Below are 19,985 nucleotides of genomic sequence, written 5' to 3'. Positions count from 1 at the left end.
GTAGCATGAACTATAGAAAAAAATATGTATGAACTTGCTTATGTTGCCAAATATGTAATATATTATAATTCAGTTTTAGGATATTGTAGTTGGAGAGGTATAACAAAAAGCTTCAATAAACTTTGCTTTTTTAAGATGACTTTTTTTTGTCGTTTCCTGCTTTGTATTTATATGGAAATTGGGTCAAGAGAGGAGTGATGACTAGTAACCATGGAAACAAGTCCCCAAGCTATAGGATCACTCCAGGTGTCCTAGCCAGCTATATGCCACCACCATGACACCTCCAAGAACCCTTTCTAAAAGGGCAACTATAAGAGAAAACATATATATAAAATCCTATGCCTAAAATCATTAGAGAAAGTTAAACAAACAATTAATATGACAAATTAACTCAGATTTCAGTTGAAGATATTCTCAGGCGTTATGGTCATTTCAGACATGCAGGGTACATATATCTGAGCGTAACACTATCCACAAGACAAGACTAATGCATTACTGCCATCTCGTGGTGAACACTGGGGATTCCAGTGTCCCTGATGAGTGTCAAAAGGATTCCATACAGAAGGTTATCTTCTCGACTTCTTCATTTTAGTTTACCAACAGAAAGGCAATCCAATATCGGTAGGCCTATGTATAACTGCATACAGTATAACGACAAATAAATAAATAAATGGGCCTAAATAAATACATACTGTAGCCTACATAAATAATCAGAATACATGGCTAGTAAAATAAAAAATGACAAGCTCTGCCATAATGTTTTTTTTTAATAAAAACGTGTACACTTTGTACACAGTTCCCAGATGGAGAGTGAGCTATCAAGCCATCATGAGAAACAGCTGCGCACCTGTCGTCTACAGGCCGGTGTATTATAACCCGATCTGATCCAGAGTATTGGTTGAACTGTTCTGCTGTTGAACTTCACTGCGAAGATGATGGAAATGTTGGAAAACATCCAGATGTCCAAATTAATCACAATCCAACAGAATACTGTGACTCATGAGGATTCAGACTAGGTCTAGCCATGGATCCAACACGACGGTCTCGTCACGACCGTCATGGATGAACTTCAACCTGGTGTTTGCACGTTTTCCATTTACGGCCCGTACATCTACATAAACGTTCATATTTCAAATATAAAGTGCTTACCCAATGGCCACGGATGTTAAACTTATGTACGGGGGCTCAGAAGTACCCGTATCTTCTGTATTGTTCAATAAAAGGCATTTTAATCCGATCGGCGGCCATTTTCTCATATTTATAACGTAACAGAGTGCAGTACACCTCCCAACCGATAGGGTCGCGTAGTTGAAAGCACATGGAGGAAATACGGAGAAAATGGCCGCCGATCGGATTGAAATGCTTTTCATTGAACAATATGGAAGATACGGGTACTTTTGAGGACCCGTACATAATTTTAACATCCTTGGCCATGGGGTAAGCACTTAATATTTGAAATCTGAACATCTATGTAGATGTACGGGCCGTAAATGGAGAAAATGCAAACACCAGGTTGAAGTTCATCCATGACTGTCATGATATGACAGTCATGTTTCAGGCCATATTGATAGGCTACATCAAACCACCTGCGCGCACAGGTAACTGGACCCTTCCAGCGGAGCAGACAGAGGCAAGTATCTAAAATATCATCAACCATCAGTGTTTTATGTCTCCTGGACAATGCAATGTCTCAAACGGCTCAAACAACACTCTCGAACCTGAGTGACAGTTATCCAGCCGTGACTAACTTGACACTACTCGTCCTGTTGCTCATACCGTGCGTGGTCCTGCTGCTCCTGCTGAACTGCGTCTTCCTGGGCTACAAGTTACTGATCATGTCCAAGAAGAACCAAAAAAGAAGCTCGGAGGACGAGGACATGCTCCTGCAGTCCACTCTGTCCACGCGTCACAGAGTGCTGAGGACGGCTGACGTCCCTTGCTGTGTGACCTTATCAGAACCAGCTCTGCTGCAGCAACAACCGGTGACCTCGTCCAGAACCTCCACCACGGTAACAGATGATCAGCGGCTCGGCCTGCGGTTCCTTCGCCCAGATGGAGCCACAGGCACCGGGTCAGGGTCCCTGAGCAGGGCGCCGATGAGCACCATTCTGACCACAACGTCCACGGATTGCACTGCAGGTTCCCTGGCTGGGTTGATGCCCAGCAGGTCACATCATGGAATGTGAGTCATTCTCAAACAACTTTTTTGGCTATTTGAAAATAGCCGATCTAAAAGCTCACAATGCCTTATTGTGAGCTTGTAGATCTGCTATTTTCAAAAGGTTTTAAAACATTTTGTACATTTGAAAACTTGGGGACACTGGGGAAATAACCCTAACCCTAACCCATGATGTGTAAATAGAGTACTCATGTGCAGTGGTGGAAAGTAACTAAGTACATGTACTCAAGTACTGTTAAGTCCAATTTTGAGATATTTTTCACTTTACTTGAGTATGACAGTATGACAGTAAAGTGACAATTTAAGAACTTTTATACCTAATACCTAAAAAATAAAAATAAATCAAATGAAAAAAGACCATTAGTGCATCAAAAGAAATCAATAAACTATACTATGAAAACTGGTCAAACATTGTCCAAATTGTCAAATAATATAAGAAAGAGGCAATGATATCTGATCTACAAGTAGATCAGATATTTTCACAATAATTACCTGTGGATCCGAGTCAAACTAAATATAATGCCTCAACTCCTACAATTAAAGTGCTTGTCAGGGTGGGGGGTCCCCAGTTCAAATATGATTATTTTGGGGGGTCAGGGCCTGAAAAGGTTGAGAACCACTGGCCTAATGCGCATGTCATTCTGTGTTACAAATATTGTTTTATTCTTCTCAGGCCACATAAGTACTGCAGGAGGAAGATGGAGTGGCATCACAGTGCACCTGTCCTGCAGCAATGCAGTGATTCAGAGGCTGATATTAAGATAAACGATGTGCCACCCAACTCACCTGAGGAGGTACACGTTCACAAACTACTATCAATGGTAACTATGTATGTAAACAAGTCAAAGCTACACGAGACACTTAGAAATGCAGGGACGTGCACAGATAGACTCTAGGTGGTGCTAGAGCACCTGCCCTTTGCCCTCTTGACCAGAAGTGCCCTTTTGAAAAAAGGCACAGTTTACAGCAGGGGTCTTCAACAGGGTGTCCGGGACCCCTAGGGGGTCCTCAGAGTTACTACAGGGGGTCCGCCAAATCTTTATGTAATTATGATTTTTCTTTTTACCATAACCACTCGAAACCTAGCATCCCTTTTCTGAGAAGAACTTTAGCCAAAAATAGCAGATCTACAAGCCCACAACGCCTCGCGCTGCGAGGCGTTGTGGGCTTGTAGATCGGCTATTTTTGGCAAAGAGGTATAGGTGTAGAGGGAAAAAAGAGCAGACCAAGTAACAAAAAAAAGTATAATTTACTTGAGCACCTGCCCCTCAAAATGTCTGTGCACGCCACTGTAGAAATGCATGTTTGATTATACTAAATATGGAGACTCGTGTGTGATTCAGGTGACACAGCAGATGGGCAGTATGTTAGACTTACTGACAGATGTGCAACAACAGACCTGTCTGCATTCCTCCTCCGTCGACCTGGGGCTTGACAGCGACTTTGGTGCAAGTGCAGGTCAGTGGTGGAAAAAGTACTTGCATTCTTTACTTAAAAGTATCAATAGAGGATATGCGCATGCTTAAAGGGGCTACACCATGAATTTCATTTTTTTTTAGGTTTTTAGTATTTTTTGGGCTCCCCAGTGTCTCTTGTACCCAAAAAAATATATTTTTTTAACATTCAGTCATTCATGCTCATTTCATGGATTTCCTGAATGGGCGTGTCTTAACAGGCCATTTCAGAATGGCTGTGCAAGTGATGTCACTTGCACTGATTTTGCATTGACGATGGCCAGACAGAATTGCTCAGTAGCTCCCCCCTGCCCAATAGGACGTTTTGGTATTGCAGCTGAAAAAGCTTGGAATGACAGACAGTCAGATTGTGAGAAAAAATATCTGGATGTTTTTCAGGCTTACAACCTGTTTAAAACGTATTAGGGGGCAATATTTATATATAATATATTTTTTTTTAATTCATGGTGTAGCCCCTTTAAAGTGAATGTCACATCGAGTGGCAAAGCAACATGCAAAGTGAGTTTAACATTGTTTAATGTCGTTTAATGCAATCAGATATGACTTTTCTGTTTGGATGCATGGGCTGTCAAGGCCAGAAAGTATTTTTTTTGACACTCAGTAGGCATTCCTGCATAACTTCCGGGTTTGATGATGATGTCACACACGCATATCCTCTATACAGCAATGTAGAAATACTCTGTTACTCTGGACTGTTACAAGTAAAAGTCCGGAATTCAAAGAAAGAAATGCACTTAAAGTACCAAAAGTGGAAATGACTCGTTATGCAGAATGTCCCATTTCAAGTTTTCAAATGTATAAGAATTATAAATTGCAACGCATTGTGAGCTTGTAGATTGGCTATTTTCAAATGGCCGAAATGTATATAGGGTGGTTAATGTATGTTTTGTAAGAGTAAAAATCTTCAAGGTAACTAGTAACTAAAGTTTTCAAATAATTGTAATGGAGTAAAAGTACAGTATTTGCCTCTGAGATGTAGTGGAGAAGAAGTAAATGTACTGAGAATTGGAAATACTCCAGTAAATTCAAAATTGTACTGTACAGTACTTGAGTACATGTTCTTAGTTACTTAGTTTAGTTACTTTTCAAAAATAGCAGATCTACAAGCGCTATGAGCTTGTAGAACTGCTATTTTTGAAAATTCGTGAAAAGAAATTTGAAGCAAACATTTGTAACTCAAATCTTCGCTTCTTGGGGTCCCTGGAACATGAAAAAGTTTGAGAACCACTAGCCTAATGCATATTAAACTGGGGGTCCTTTAAATAAAAAACAGTTTGTGAATAACTGCCCTGTAGTCATGCATGCATCATTGTGGTTACAAATACTATTTCTCTTCTCAGGCGTCTCGCTCAGGATATTATCTGCAGACAGCGACGGGCTGCTACCCAGTGGTGTTCTGGCATCAGTGCTGGAGTGGGATTACTATGATCCCTGTTACGTCCGGCAGAACAGAATACCCAAGCAGAACTACCACATACCCTCAATATGCCCGAAGCAGTACTGGGTGTAAACGTATGCTGCTGCAGGAATTATTTAATGTTTTAACGTTTCTTTTATTTGTTTATTCAGCTTAAAGAGCACAAAGTATATTATACACTCATTTTACATTAAGTTAATTTATATTTTTCTACAGCACTTTCTAAAAGCACACTGGGGCACATTTATTATTTTGTTGTTTGGTTCTCTCACTTAATTATTTATTATTATATCATATTGTGTATTATATTTTTGAATTGTATTCAAAAACTAATCTGAATGCAGCACTAAAATCACTTAATTTGTTTAATTAGTCAAACGTTCGTTGACATTTTGACTTCACTTATTTCCGTTCTAAATGTCACTATACTTCACATTATATGGACAATCGATATTGGTCTTTAGTTTCTTGACCTTATATCACTATCACTGTTTCTGTGACTTCATTTAAAATGTCACAAACTCATTTCTCCAATAAAGATTGCAAATGTACAAAGTGTGTAACTTCTTTATGCAAGAGTCTACAGCAGGTTCTCAACCAGTGGGTCCGGGGACCACTAGTGGTCCTCGAGGGGGTTCCAGGTGGTCCCCAGCTAGATGATGGAGAGTTGGTAACCAAATGGACCCTTATTAGATCCTTAACTCTTGAGAGAGTTAAATTATGGTTAAACATCTGCATTACTTAATTCACAAGAAGTCTACACAATTGGAGAATGTAGAAGAATTGTTATCTTGATCAACGTTTGCCTGTTATCTCTCCTATGGTACCAACATCATTACAGCATGGAATTGTGGACAAAATCGTATCCAAAGATAACAAAAAAATGCAATTACACACATAACTTTACAATGTGTCGGTTGGTGCATAGTTTTTAAGAAAGGATCTGATCACATTCATGTACACAGCCTTAACACAACTGTATAATATAGGGATCAGCGTATATATCACCTTAATTAAACATTAGCATTTAATCTCTGCATAAAGACTTAAGGATATTGTGCTTGTAACGATTACAAGAGGAGTTCCTAACTACAGTCATGGAGTATTTTGTATGGACTTGTCTGACGGAAATAACTTTTAATGAGCTCCTGCTACGAGTGGTAGGACAACAACAGCATCACCTATAATCATTATGTTCATTCATTAATCCGATGGTGTCGCCCGCCGAATATAGACGATCTACAGGCTCCCAATGTGTCGTGATGCTTGTGGATCGGCTGTTTTTGGTGAGCAACACCACCTGGATTTACTCGCGAGCAGTGTTGTTTTTGACAGCAAATTTTGATTTAGTTTTAGTCATAGTCTTTTGAATAAAATTCCATTTAGTTTTTGTCATATTTTAGTCATCTTAAATGTTTTACATTTAGTCTAGTTTTAGTCGACTAAATATCATAAGATTACAGTCGACTAAATCTACAGTTGATTTAGTTGACTAAAATGTATTGTGGCGGTGGCTTGATGGCGTCGTAATGGCTGATTTTACACTTGGTTGCATGTTGAAAATAGCCGATCTACAGATCTGCTATTTTCAGAGCGCAACACCCGAGCTCAACCAAACATAAAATGACTTGTCTTTTAGTTCTACTGGATCTCTTCTCCTCTAGTCCCTCACTAACATTTTAGTCTAGCAAAACCGATAAATTGTGGTCCATAAAGTCGTTCTGAACCGTGCAGAGCGAACCGTACATTTCGGTTTTAAACCGAAAACCGCTGCACCACTAGTGTGGATACAGTGATGTACAATACAACTTGTATAGCATAGGTTCGGCTTGTTGTCTTGTTTTTTCACACATTGTTTCTTGTGGTATTTGTGACATATATAGTTGTTTATGTAGGAATGCTGTTTGATTGATGATGTGTCTCTCTGTTCAGGTCATTAAGTCATTGACAACATTCTGCTCACAGTTATTAACATACCTGGTAAGTTGACTGACCACATACTCTATCTATGCAGGGCTGCCCTATAGCACATTATGTTTGTGCTGCCATAATGTGTGACCTACTTTTACACACACTGGCTGTATGTAATGAATTATTTGAAGCATAATATTTAAATGCAGGTAAATGTAATCCTTGATGAGTAATTCATGGATGCTATCCTCCAAATACACACGTGTATGTCCTACTACAATGTAGATCTGTCATACGACATGTCATCATGTGTATTATAATTGCCTCAGTTATCAAAGTGCAAGAGTTTTGATTAATGCAACCATATTAATAGTTTTATTGAAAAACATGGTGTTTTTCCTGTGAAAAGACGTTTTGAAATGAACATTTCCATGTCCATGTCAACTTGCTGTAGGGTGCGCAAGGTACTTTATTTCCCTGTGTTTAACTTAAGGCAGAATTTGGCAGCAATCATGAAGTAATTGCACAGCCAGTCAGTCTTACTGACTGGCTGTGCATCTGCCTCCAGGCGTCACATTAGACATTTGCACCAACAATTACATTAAAAAAAAATAATTAACTGTATTTACTGGTTATATAAACTATACAGTAAAGTTTATGCTGTCACGTGACCTTGCCATACATTTGATTTGGCACGCACGCACGCACGCACGCACACACAGCATAGTGATATAGGCCTACACAAAAAAACACCAGACCAGAGGACAGCCCAGCGTGTCTGTCTTTCTGCCTGTCTGCCTGCCTGCCTGCCTGCCTGTCTGTCTGTCTGTCTGTCTGTCTGTCTGTCTGTCTGTCTGTCTGTCTGTCTGTCTGTCTGTCTGTCTGTCTGTCTGTCTGCCTGCCTGCCTGCCTGTCTGTCTGTCTGTCTGTCTGTCTGTCTGTCTGTCTGTCTGTCTGTCTGTCTGCCTGCCTGCCTGCCTGCCTGCCTGTCTGTCTGTCTGTCTGTCTGTCTGTCTGTTTTTCTGTCTGTCTGTCTGTCTGTCTGTCTGTCTGTCTGTCTGTCTGTCTGCCTGCCTGCCTGTCTGCCTGCCTGTCTGTCTGTCTGTCTGTCTCTGTCAGTAAATAAAGTGATATGATTATTTATTTTACATTAACCACTTGAACCCTAGCATCCCTTTTCTGAGGAGAAATTTAGCCAAAAATAGCAGATCTACAAGCTCACAACGCCTTACGCTGCGAGGCGTTGTGAGCTTGTAGATCTGCTATTTTTGGCTCCGGGGTCCCTGCTTCATCTCTCTCTCACCCATACCTTTGCACTAAATCCGGACTTTGACTTGTGACAGAGTACTTCTACATTGCAGTATTGATACTTCTACTTAAGTAAAATATGTGAGTACTGGGGCCTCGACATGTGTAAACGAATACATTTTCTATCGCTCTGGGCAGGACACAAAACAATTATTTTTTTTACAAATAACATACACTAGAGAGGAGACAAACATGATACTTAATAGCTCAGGAACCCATCGTAATTTAAAACAAAATTCTCTCTGCACTAATATATTATAGAGTAAACCTGATTTTGACTCGCAGATTAAAGTTACAAAAGATCACATAATACTATTTCACCATTAGTAATATAATATTACATCTGATGTATAGTGACAGACTAAAATAATTATATAATAGCTTAATCAGAGAAAACAACCAAATTGACGTCATAAACTGATAAACTGTTGTAATGTGTAGTGTTAAATAGAATGCCACAATCAAGCTATATATATATTTCAAAATTCATCAAATTATGCAGGCCTAATGTCAAGTTAGTTAACTGAACGGAAACACGTTGTGTAGTTTAATCAAGACCTTTTTTTTATTTTAAATAAGTGCTGGTACTTCAATATAAGAATAAAGGATAATAAATATGTCAATGAATAACACCATTCATTTAAACTATTTCGATATAGTATATATATATATATATATATTTGTTTTAAACCAAAGATAACATTTCAGGTAACACCCTGCTGAGATGCTTTCAAAGCTGACAACCATGCTTTTCTAGATAAGAGACGTTAATTAAGAGATATTTTAATTACATTTAGTTCTAGTATATATATATTTCTGTTGCATTTGAGTTGAGTTGTGTTGCAGTGAGCTTCACGAGTACAGTTTTAGAGAGTTTTCTTTAAGGTTCATATTATATGGTGACTGGAAGGGAATGCAAACAGTTGAATGATAGAATGAAATACGGGGTATTCCCTGTGTGTCAAGATTAAAACTATTATTTCCGAAGGAATTAAGTGACACTTATAATGTTGAAAGTGAATTGTAATACATTGAAAGCTCAATATTCACCATAGTTCTTTTAATATATATTCTATAGCACACCATTTTGCATTGGCCATTTTAGTTTGTATCAGTTTTTTTTAATCATCTTGTAGCAGTGATCAACATCATTTCATTTTTAGTCTCAGTTAATTTTACAAAGTCATTTCAGACTTGAGTCATCGTTGTATCACTTACTTTATGGCTGTTATTTCATTTCATTTGACATGTGTATCACAAACACATTGATTGTTCAAGTTCTCATCCAATATAATGCCAAAGTATTTGACTTCTTCACTACATGTAGAGGGAGACATGGCCAAAACATAGATAACAACACCCACTTGTCTTTATCCACAAATTGAAATATAATTATTTTCTGGTACGTGTGAATACCTATTATAAAGTTATACTTTCCCCTTAAATCTTAACCCGCTCATGATCATTGAACAATTTGCATATTTCTTGGTAGTAGTGTACTTTTGTTGCAAACATAATTTTAGCTATTGATATTTTCACAAGTGCTGTACATTATAGTAATTTAGGAAGTGAATATTTGTGCGTGTTCCTGATACTCAACATTCCACATATTTTGTTGTTTTTTAAAATGAATAGACAATATAGCATTTTTAGTTGAGTGATTTCAGATCCATAAGTAGAGAGACTCAAGTCATTTCAGACATTGTTGACATTGTCTCTGTAAAAACACTACTTCAGAGGAGTCCATACTTCACATCATCGACCATGGTGCAAAATATGTCACAATACTTTGCTAATCATTGACCTAAGTTTAATTTCTATTGCCATGGTACCACTGATAGGGTGGATTACGTTTGCTTTGTGTTGTCGTTAACCTTCCATTTCTCTGAAACAGGTCGACTGGTTACAGAAGTAGACTTGTACGATTTGTACAGCCCGAGAATAATGTCAATTGACCTTGTGCAAAAAGCACAGGAAAGTTGTTTTGTTACGTTTCCAATTACAGTTTGTGTATGCGTTTTGTGTATGCCAATCAAAGTGAATGAAAACGAATTAACTCACTCACTAACCTTTGATTAATTAATTAATCAACCCAATAAGAATTTCATTGAATAATTCTAGATGCATGCAAACAGGTATGAGCTGTGTGCTCGTTCTCTTATCACCTTGTTTCACAGCTGAAGGGAAGGCCCTGGGACCCAAATGTTCTAAACTGGTTGGCCAAGAATGTTGTGTTTATATCCCCGGTATGTCATCTAAGGTGTCACACATTGTTCCGTAGATCAACATATTTTGCAAAACATGACATCACTCACAAGACAGTGTAGACACTAAATGGGATTTATTTTCTTGGATAGACTCATGGCCTTACCAGGCCTTTCCATCATTTTTAAAGCTGCAATGCCAGTTCTTTTAATTTCGATACTGTTGTGTGTGGACATCCAATGTGTACAATCTATGAGTGCCTCTGTGTTTGTTTGTTTGTTTGTTTGTTTGTAACAAACCAGCCACTGTGTTGGCTGTCATTGCTCTTTCTGATGTGCATGACAAGCCTTCATGGGACTTTGATTTTGAAGGCTTGTTTGAGGACGAAGAAGAAACAATTGACCCATGAGCAAGAGCGAATCTTGCCCGGAGGAGGGTGATTTTGTGCTGGTAACCTCTCCCCTCCTCCAAAACACACACACACACACACACACACACACACACACACACACACACACACACACACACACACACACACACACACACACACACACACACACACACACACACACACACACACTTAGTGCATACACTGAAGCCAAAAAGGACAACTATTTTTTTTGGAACAGAAGACCTGAAGATTTTTGTGTATGAATTGTCAATTGATACTGATCATATTAATGATATACCCGGTTGAGGGCTACGGCCGCCGCTCAAAGGAAAAACAAGATATTACGTGAAGGTGGCGGTGCAAATAATTGAGGGCGATAGGGATATTTTCCTATACGTAGGTTTTTCAACTCTATCCACAATCGTATCTATCATTATTGACCATAATCAATTGACATTCAATTATTCTTTCATTTTTTTTAATCAAATGTGATCATTAATGAATAACCTTGCATGTAGTCTTATGAAGATTTTAATTTCAATTATATATATATATATTATACCATCCCTTATAATACTTCTACAATACATTATGATATATTTGTCAGCTTGTAAGAGCCTAGATGTCTCCACTAGGCCTAATAGCTATTGTTTTGGTACAGCCTATCTTGTTATGGTTCAGTTTGTCCTTCAGGCTGCTTGAGTATAACTATGATCTCTGCCCTGTGCTCGAGGCAGAACTACCGTAGGCCTACCACTGACATGAGTGTTAATGTCCTTCTGACCATGATATCATGTACATAAAGCATAACCACCTCCACCTAGAATATTGTCTTGACTCCTATTGTGCCTTATCGATTGCTGATTGATCGGAATTCCACGACAGTACCCATCACTCTGATGCATACACCTAGCCTGGTTCCAAACAGGCTGATTATCAGCCTAGCATAAACCAGGCGTTGGAGAGGACATGACAATCCTTGACAAAGTTGTCCTGAGCGTGCTGTGATCTGACTAACTTGTGCACCAGTGTGGTTCTGAAACTGGATGATGAGTAACCTGCTGATTTTATCAATGCGTCGCGATGCGACGCATTGTGAGCTTCTGCTATTTTCAAAAGTTTTTTTATGCATTTTATACATTTGAAAACTTGTGAAATGGGACTTTCTGCATAATGAGTACTTTGTTCTTTAAGTATATTTTGATGCTTTTACTCAAGTACATTTTGAATTCCGGACTTTTACTTGTAACAGAGTACAGAGTGCCGCGCTAGTTTGGCCGACTCTACAAAATGTTGTCTAAAACAGTTTTTTTGTTATTATTAAAGCTGGCCTCTCAGCTCCACATTCCTGCATCCACAACAGATTAGCAGTGGCAGACAGTGGGATGTGTAATATACAGTAGGCCTATAGACCAATTATTTGTTTACTAACATTGAGACTGGACGCACAGGTGATTGTTTCATGCAATCAATTTTCAACCTGTTGTTTTGGGGTGCGCTGGTTTCAGCACACCCCAACCCACTCTTGTGTGTTGGCTGGTGAGGCGTGTCCTAGTGAGACCTGACAGAATGGGTTTCATTTGGAGCCAGTGTGACTTCGTCTGTTAAGAAGCATCTGTGTCACTTTTTGATTTGAGCTAAAAATCATTATTTTACACTTTGGCTATTCAAAAATAGCAGATATACAAGCTCATAGCGCGGCACCGAGTGCCGTGCTATGAGCTTGTAGATCTGCTATTTCTTTTTAAATCGTTATTTTTTGGCAAATCTTGAGATTTGAGTTACAAAAGCGAACATTTGTAACTCAAATCTTTGCTTCTGGGGGATTCAACTTTTTTTTTTTTTAAACTTATGTCGCCATAATGTCAGCGGTTCTTTTTTCCATTAAGGACCCCCAAAATGACATGTATTTGGCCACGGAACCCCATCTAAAAATATATGTTCCAGGGACCCCCGGAAGCAAAGATTCGAGTTAAAAAATGTAGCTTTAAAACAATACATATTCAAAGATTTGCACACATTTTCACCATTTTCCAAAAATAGCAGATCTACAAGCTCGTAGCTATTTTTGAATAGCCAAAGTGTAAAATAATGCTTTTTTTTAGCTCAAATCGAAAAATGACAAAGATGCGTCTTCAGGTCTTAATGGGTTAAGGGGTCTATAGATTATTTGATTTGATCATTTTTCGGTTTAGACAGTTGATGTACCTTAAATGTTGCCTTGTCTGTTTTTTTGTTTGTTTTATTAAGTAGCAGATTTTTTTATTTGCATAATGAGTACTTTTACTTTTGGTACGTTAAGCATGTTTTGATGTCAATACTTTTACTCAAGTAAATTTTGATTACCGGACTTGTACTTGTAACAGAGTGTTTCTACGTTGCAGTATCGATACTTTTACTTAGTGAAACATGAATGTGATCTTTTCTCCTGATAGATCGTTAGTAAAACATCTCTCCCCAGCTGTGACCTCTGACCTCCGAACTCCTTACATTCCGGTCTCATCAGCAGCTGATCTTTCAGGTTCTCAAGCTGTGTGTGTCTGTGTGTGAATTGTTTTGTGGGGTGGGGGGGGGGGGGCTGACCCCTCACACAGATCAAGTTGATCAGGTCTCGGCTGTGAGGCTTCAGACAGGTAGAGGGGGGGGGGGGTAATCTATGGGTGGTGGGTGCAGGGGAATCCAGTTGGACCTGAACTATCTCTTTAACCCTGCTCAGCACATACAGTATAAATTACCGTATCGGCCTTACTGTAGTGTGTGGCTTTCTACAGACAAGCAGTGGTCGTGAGCAGTGATCTTCAGGACTTTTGACAGGTAAGGGTTTTGTTTCCCCCTGTGGGCATCTGATGGGCAGTGGTGGAAAGTAACCAAGTACATTTACTTAAGTACTGTACTTAAGTGCAATTTTGAGGTATTTGTACTTTACTTGAGTATTTCCAATTTCCAGTACTTTTAATTCTACTCCACTACGTCTCAGAGGCAAATATTGTACTTTTACTCCACTACAATTATTTGAAAACTTTAGTATAGTTACTTTTCAGATGTAAATTATGATATTCTGAAACACACATTAACCACTTTAGCGCTATTTTATAACGAGGCTATTTTCAAATATTCTTGTACTTTTACTTTTGGTACTTTAAGTACATTTTGATACCAATACTTTTGTACTTTTACTCAAGTACATTTTTAATTCCGGACTTTTACTTGTAACAGAGTACTTCTAAATTGCAGTATTGATACTTTTACTTAAGTAAAACATTTGAGTACTTTTTCCACCACTGCTGATGGGTTTGTCTTATTTGGTTGTATTTAAAAGAAAACTTAATTAAATGAAGTGAAATGAATGGGAGAGAGAAAGGGAAAAGAAAAGACAAAGGTTTTTTTCTTCCCCAAAATTAACTTGATTTTCAGAAGGTGACAAATGGTGTTTCATTTGACAATAAATATAACTGTACTACAGTACATTGTGTACATCAGGCTCATCACCAGGCTGGCTTGTGGAGGACATTTTTGTCAACATTATTTTTTTCCCCCATGGACATAGAAAATGAGCTGACAATAATATTACTGGAAACACTTAAAGAGCTCTATAGCCTTAAATGTATTGTAGTCGAACTCAAAGTGGGTCGTTCTTGAGGGGGTTCCAAATGGACCCTTTCAGGTCTGTAATTCTGAGAGTGTACAAATGGAACCAAATGGACCCTTACAGGTCTGTAACTCTGAGAGTGTACAAATGGAACCAAATGGACCCCTACGGGTCCATTTGGTTCCATTTGTACACTCTCAGAGTTATGTGGGTCCTTGAAAAACGAATGGACTCCACTCCATTCAGATCATGATTAGGCTATAATGAATGAATGCTGTAATTTCGTGGCATTCTCTAAAGCAGGCTACACTTTAATATTAGATCTTATTACACGGCTTGGTTGAATGCTTGATTCTGATTGGTCAATCATCGGTCATTATTTCTTGATAATGACTGATGAGCTCTATAACGGACCGCTGTGTAATCAGAGACTCAGAACACCTGCTCATGTCAACCTGTGCTGCTTGGTTTTATGCTTTATCCAACATGACAGCCATGTAAACAAACACACCATGTCATTTACAACTAAACGTTGCTCTCAAGAATGTTTTTGAAAACATTTGAAGAGATTACCCTATAATACTGCCGGATTTGGCCCGGGCGACTGTGTTTTGGGGCGAGTCTTGCGGTTACCTTATACTGTCATTTGTTTTCCAAGGCGAACTTGTCCTCCCAGCCCAATACTTATGGAATACTTTCATTGCTGTAAGCAAGGAAATACTTTGTTTTGTTGTTACTTTTGGGTCAATTTGGACCAAAAGTGCTGTGGCTAGAATGGAAAATTGTCTCACACATGTTCCTATAATTATTTCCCTCTAGATTTGAATCTTTCATGGTGACAGATGGCACAGCGTGGGGGAGAGACATTTGGTGATGAACACCTGAAGGACTGGGAATACCTGTCCTCAGGGGGCTTTGGACTGGTCTATAAGGCCACACACAAGGACTTGGGCATCGAAGTGGTCATTAAGCTGCTTGATCGTGATGATGGGTATGATGACAATTAAACGTATAAATAAAAGTGGGCTTTTTAGAGCACATATCTCCACCCATGGCCGTGTCAGTTGTAGTAGGGTGCAGGCGTCAGGAAATGCGGGGAGGAAATAGATTGTACAACAGACGGTGCAACTGTTAACATTTGTAGCGCCCCCTATGGGTAGAAGTTCAAGTGGTTTGAAGGCATACTCTATAGAGGCCCCTCAACATGGGATTCCAATTTGGGGACGATTGGATGTTGCGATTGATCAGCAACTGAGAATAGGTTGATTAACATTAATCACTTATTTCTTAATCTTCAGTCCTCACATAATTGGGTTCTAACTCTTGTCTTTCTCCTCCTATAACTGACCCCATACACCTCTAGAGCATTGTATGCTGCCCTGTGTCGAGAGGCTGAATACATGGTAGCTGCCGACCACCAGTATGTACCCAGGGTCTATGGGATGTACCGGGGCTGTCCCCTTGGCCTGGGCTCTAAAAAGAGACATGGTATAGTAATGGAACTGATGGTGGGAGGCTCCCTGCTGTCCTTTCTGCAGACCCTATCTAAGCCTCCACCCTGGCCCCTGGCTTTCCGTCTGGCCCACCAGGTGGCCCAGGCCATGGACTTCCTCCACAGTAAGAGAGACCTTGTGCATATGGACCTGAAACCAGCCAATATACTACTGGATGCCAAATTGAATGCCAAGGTACAGTATCCATGCATTTCACATAGTATGGGGGGGGGGGGGCAAACATTAGAAAAGCATGTCAAAGAGAACATCAAAAGATCAAGATATACATACACATGGTTATTCAACAGTCTGATGCTAGTCTGGTGGAAGCTGTTCATAAATCTGGTGGTCTTGCGCTGCTTAGATAAAATCATAAATGTCTAAAATACTCTTTTAAACTTTTTCTTTCAATAGATAGCAGATTTTGGATTGTCTACGGTGTCCAACAGTGTTTTGTCGACCAACCGTGAAACACAAGGAGGCACTGTAGCCTACACCCCCCCTGAGGCTTTTGGAGATAAATACCGCCGTGTTCGCTCCTATGATGTTTACAGGTGAACTCTAGAAGGAATGCTGTTGATACAGAGTCAATGTTATTGTGAAAACCTTTTTCTAACACTTTCCCATTTTTATAAAGCTACGGTATACTTCTCTGGACCATTCTTACTGGAGAGAGTCCCTATCCAGGTAAATTATTCACACACACACACACACACACACACACACACACACACACACACACACACACACACACACACACACACACACACACACACACACACACACACACACACACACACACACACACAGACTCACACAAATATGTTTCCTTTACTGTAGGGAAGGAGCAGTCCTTGGTGGCCTTCAGGATTCAGATGGGAGACAGACCCGATCTTCACAAAATAGACGTTCAGAAGGCAGCTGGATTAAAAGACCTGGTCGACCTCATGAAGAGATGCTGGGACCCAGAGCCCAAAAAGAGGCCTTCCTTTGGAGGTAAATCTACTGTTGTATTTCATATGGTTTATATTACTTATTTCAAGTTGTTAAATACCTATACAAAACATGACCAAAATATAGAACTCAAAGAATATCAGTATATTTATAATTATCAATAATTAAACCTTATACTTCGGCAAACAACGAAAAGTCAAACTGAATAGTCAGTCATAATCTCAGACAGATTGCTTTTAGCGTTGTGCTTAGCTTCATGCTCTTCAATCTGAACAGGGTGTTAATCCCCAGTAAAAACAATGAAACAGTAGAAATGTCTTCCTTGTTGAACTTTCACAAAAGCTTCATTTTGAACAAACAGCATATGGGAGAAATGTATTATAGTGGCCAATCTATTATCTAACATCTATTTACAGCTAATTCCAAATGATACTTTAGACTTGCAGTATTTGATACATATCATTTATGTAATAGATGTAAAATAAAAAACATACATTGTACCTTAGTTTCATGTAATAAATGATGGTTATTGATCAAATTAGTTTTTGCTTTGAGCATTAAATGGTGGTTTTCATTTCAGAATGCGTTGAAGTGACCAGTCGTGTTTTTTCAACACATGAGGAAGGGATCCATGCTGCCGTCCGTGACACCTTGAAGCCTCCAGTTCCTCCAGGGAGCACAAACCGAGAGGACTACTTAAAACGTGAGTCCATGTTGATCAGTGTTGTGTTCTAGATCTACAAGCTCATAGCAGATCTACAAGCTCATAGCAGATCTACAAGCTCATAGCGTGGCACTCGGTGCCGCGCTATGAGCTTGTAGATCTGCTATTTTAGAAAGATCGTGAAAATGTGTGCAAATCTTTGAATATATATTTATTTAAACATGTCTCAAATCTTTGCTTCTGTGGGATTCTACAAATGTCTTCTAAATCCTAACAGTTTTTTTTTGGGTTGAAAAAACGTAGGCCTATGTTGCTATAATGTCAGTGGTTTTCACACTTTTTCATGTCAAGGACCCCCAAAATGATATGTATTTAGCCACGGACCCCCATCTGAAAATGTGTTGTTCCAGGGACCCCCCCAGAAGCAAAGATTTGAGTAAAAGAATTATAAATATTGTAGCTATTTTACTTTTACTTTTGGTACTTTAAGTACATTTTGATGCCAATACTTTTGTACTTTTACTCAAGTAGATTTTGAATTCTGGACTTTTACTTGTAACAGAGTATTTCTATATTGCAGTATTGATACTTTTACTTAAGTAAAGAATTTGAGTACTTTTTCCACCACTGAAACCCTCTATACTATAGCTGCTCCTTCTCCCTCTCTACACCAAAATAGCAGATCTGCAAGCTCACAACGCGTCGTGTTGGTGACAGATCAGCATTTTCATGATTTAAAAACAAATAAATAGCAGATCTACAAGCTCGCAGCGCGGCACTCGGTGCCGCGCTGCGAGCTTGTAGATCTGCTATTTTTGAATAGCCCAAAAGACATCTTAAAATATGACACAGAGGCGTTCCCGGTCTTGAATGGGTTAATTATATTTCATCATGTGTTTTTTTTCCTCACAGATTCCTCTGCTCTGTCATTGGACCCAAACACAGTGCATAAGAGACTCATCCTGTCAGAAGACTACAGGAAGGCGACTTCTACACTACATTACCAACCCTATGCTGATCATCCACAGAGATTTACCCGTTACCCTAGTGTGTTGAGTAGAGAGAGTCTGTCTGATCCTTCTTACTTTGAAGTTGAATGGAGTGGAGAGTGGGTTGGTATAGCAGTCAGTTATAAAGACATCAACAGGAAGGAGGCGGAGCTATCAGGCTTTGGAAACACTGACATGTCCTGGGCGTTACGGTGCGATGGTTATGTTGGTTATGAATGCTACGTGTTCTTTCACAACAACATTCGTACTGGTCTGTCAGGACCTCGTCCCTCCACAGGGAGGAACAGGGTGGGTGTGTTTGTAAACCAGACAGAAGGCGTTCTGTCTTTCTTTCATTTAGATGGAAGAATGTCGCTCATTCATACAGTAAGAACCTCCTTCACCAGACCTCTCTATGCAGGGATAACGGCTGATGAAGCTACTGCAGAGGTGTGTGAGATCTGGTAAACATGACACGTAATGTATAACCTCTTAAACCCTCTATAGCTGACCGGGGGTTTCCTCGGGGCTCCGCTACTGTTTTTTCCCTCTACACCAAAACTCTTTGCCGAAAATAGCAGATCTACAAGCTCACGAGGCGTCACGTCGTCATCAGCTTGTGCAGATCAGCTGTTTTGAGGGCGGAAGTTCTCCCGCGCACGGGACTGGTATCTCTCTCTCTCTCTCTCTCTCTCTCTGTGTGTGTGCGTGTGTGTGTGTGTGTGTGTGTGTGTGTGTGTGTGTGTGTGTGTGTGTGTGTGTGTGTGTGTGTGTGTGTGTGTGTGTGTGTGTGTGTGTGTGTGTGTGTGTGTGTGTCTCTCTCTCTCTCTCTCTCTCTCTCTCTCTCTCTGTATGTGTCTCTCTCTCTCTCTCTCTCTCTCTCTCTCTCTCTCTCTCTCTCTCTCTCTCTCTCTCTCTCTCTCTCTGAGGGAAAACATTTACCAGTTATTTTCAGAGGTTTGGTGTAGAGTGAGAAAAAGAGCAGACCAAGTACAGAGCCCACAGGTGAAGTTTACTAAGTATTGAGGGGTTTAAATGTGTGAAAATACACATTAACGTGAATCTAACAGATGAATAGAAAAGATTATGTGTAAACAAAACAAACACTGATTTACACAACACCGATGACTGAGTCTGTCAAACGATAGTCTATGAAGTTATCTATGAGATCTGATGTTTAATCTGTAACACCATGTTGTTCATTCCTTTGTGTTTTTATCAGGTTTTCACTTTAGTTTTTATTCGTTTTTAAAGCAGGTTTAGTTTAGTTTTAATTTAGTTTAGTTTTAATTTAGTGAAAATGCTTTGTTCTGATTTAGTTTCTATCAGTTTAAGTTTTTAATTGTAATGTATTGGTTGTCAGAGACGATAATCTTGGTGAATGAGACCCAGTGTGTTTTAATGTTTGCT

The 19,985-nt window shown here is 39.4% G+C and overlaps 2 protein-coding genes across 2 annotated transcripts; both read left to right on the top strand.

Annotated features, from left to right (window-relative positions):
• Positions 1-1,685: 1,685 nt before the first annotated feature.
• hwa (huluwa) lies at positions 1,686-5,164 on the top strand (the record flags this gene model as incomplete). The annotated part of the gene is made up of 4 exons (XM_084047061.1): positions 1,686-2,182; positions 2,853-2,973; positions 3,523-3,637; positions 4,995-5,164. 4 exons carry the CDS (start codon positions 1,686-1,688, stop codon positions 5,162-5,164), a joined length of 903 nt encoding a protein of 300 aa, XP_083903187.1.
• Positions 5,165-15,298: 10,134 nt separating this feature from the next.
• Positions 15,299-19,190, top strand: LOC311037737 (receptor-interacting serine/threonine-protein kinase 3-like). Its single transcript, XM_084047009.1, has 7 exons — positions 15,299-15,466; positions 15,839-16,163; positions 16,383-16,522; positions 16,606-16,655; positions 16,809-16,964; positions 17,503-17,625; positions 18,499-19,190. The coding sequence occupies exons 1-7, from the start codon at positions 15,318-15,320 to the stop codon at positions 19,041-19,043; spliced, it is 1,488 nt and encodes a 495-aa protein (XP_083903135.1). The 5' UTR covers positions 15,299-15,317; the 3' UTR covers positions 19,044-19,190.
• Positions 19,191-19,985: the final 795 nt, after the last annotated feature.

The sequence above is a fragment of the Gymnoscopelus microlampas genome, assembly GCF_963454915.1.
Source record: "Gymnoscopelus microlampas genome assembly, chromosome: 21".
In the NCBI taxonomy this organism is placed as follows: Eukaryota; Metazoa; Chordata; class Actinopteri; order Myctophiformes; family Myctophidae; genus Gymnoscopelus; species Gymnoscopelus microlampas.
This window is presented reverse-complemented; position numbering and strand designations above follow the sequence as displayed.

Bases quoted from the DNA above. Each gene is read 5' to 3' on its own strand.
- LOC311037737 (XM_084047009.1), top strand. From the start codon at position 15,318: ATGGCACAGCGTGGGGGAGAGACATTTGGTGATGAACACCTGAAGGAC. The intron at 16,656-16,808 runs GTAAATTATTCA...CCTTTACTGTAG, and splicing joins TGGAGAGAGTCCCTATCCAG to GGAAGGAGCAGTCCTTGGTG. The intron at 16,965-17,502 runs GTAAATCTACTG...TTTTCATTTCAG, and splicing joins AAAGAGGCCTTCCTTTGGAG to AATGCGTTGAAGTGACCAGT.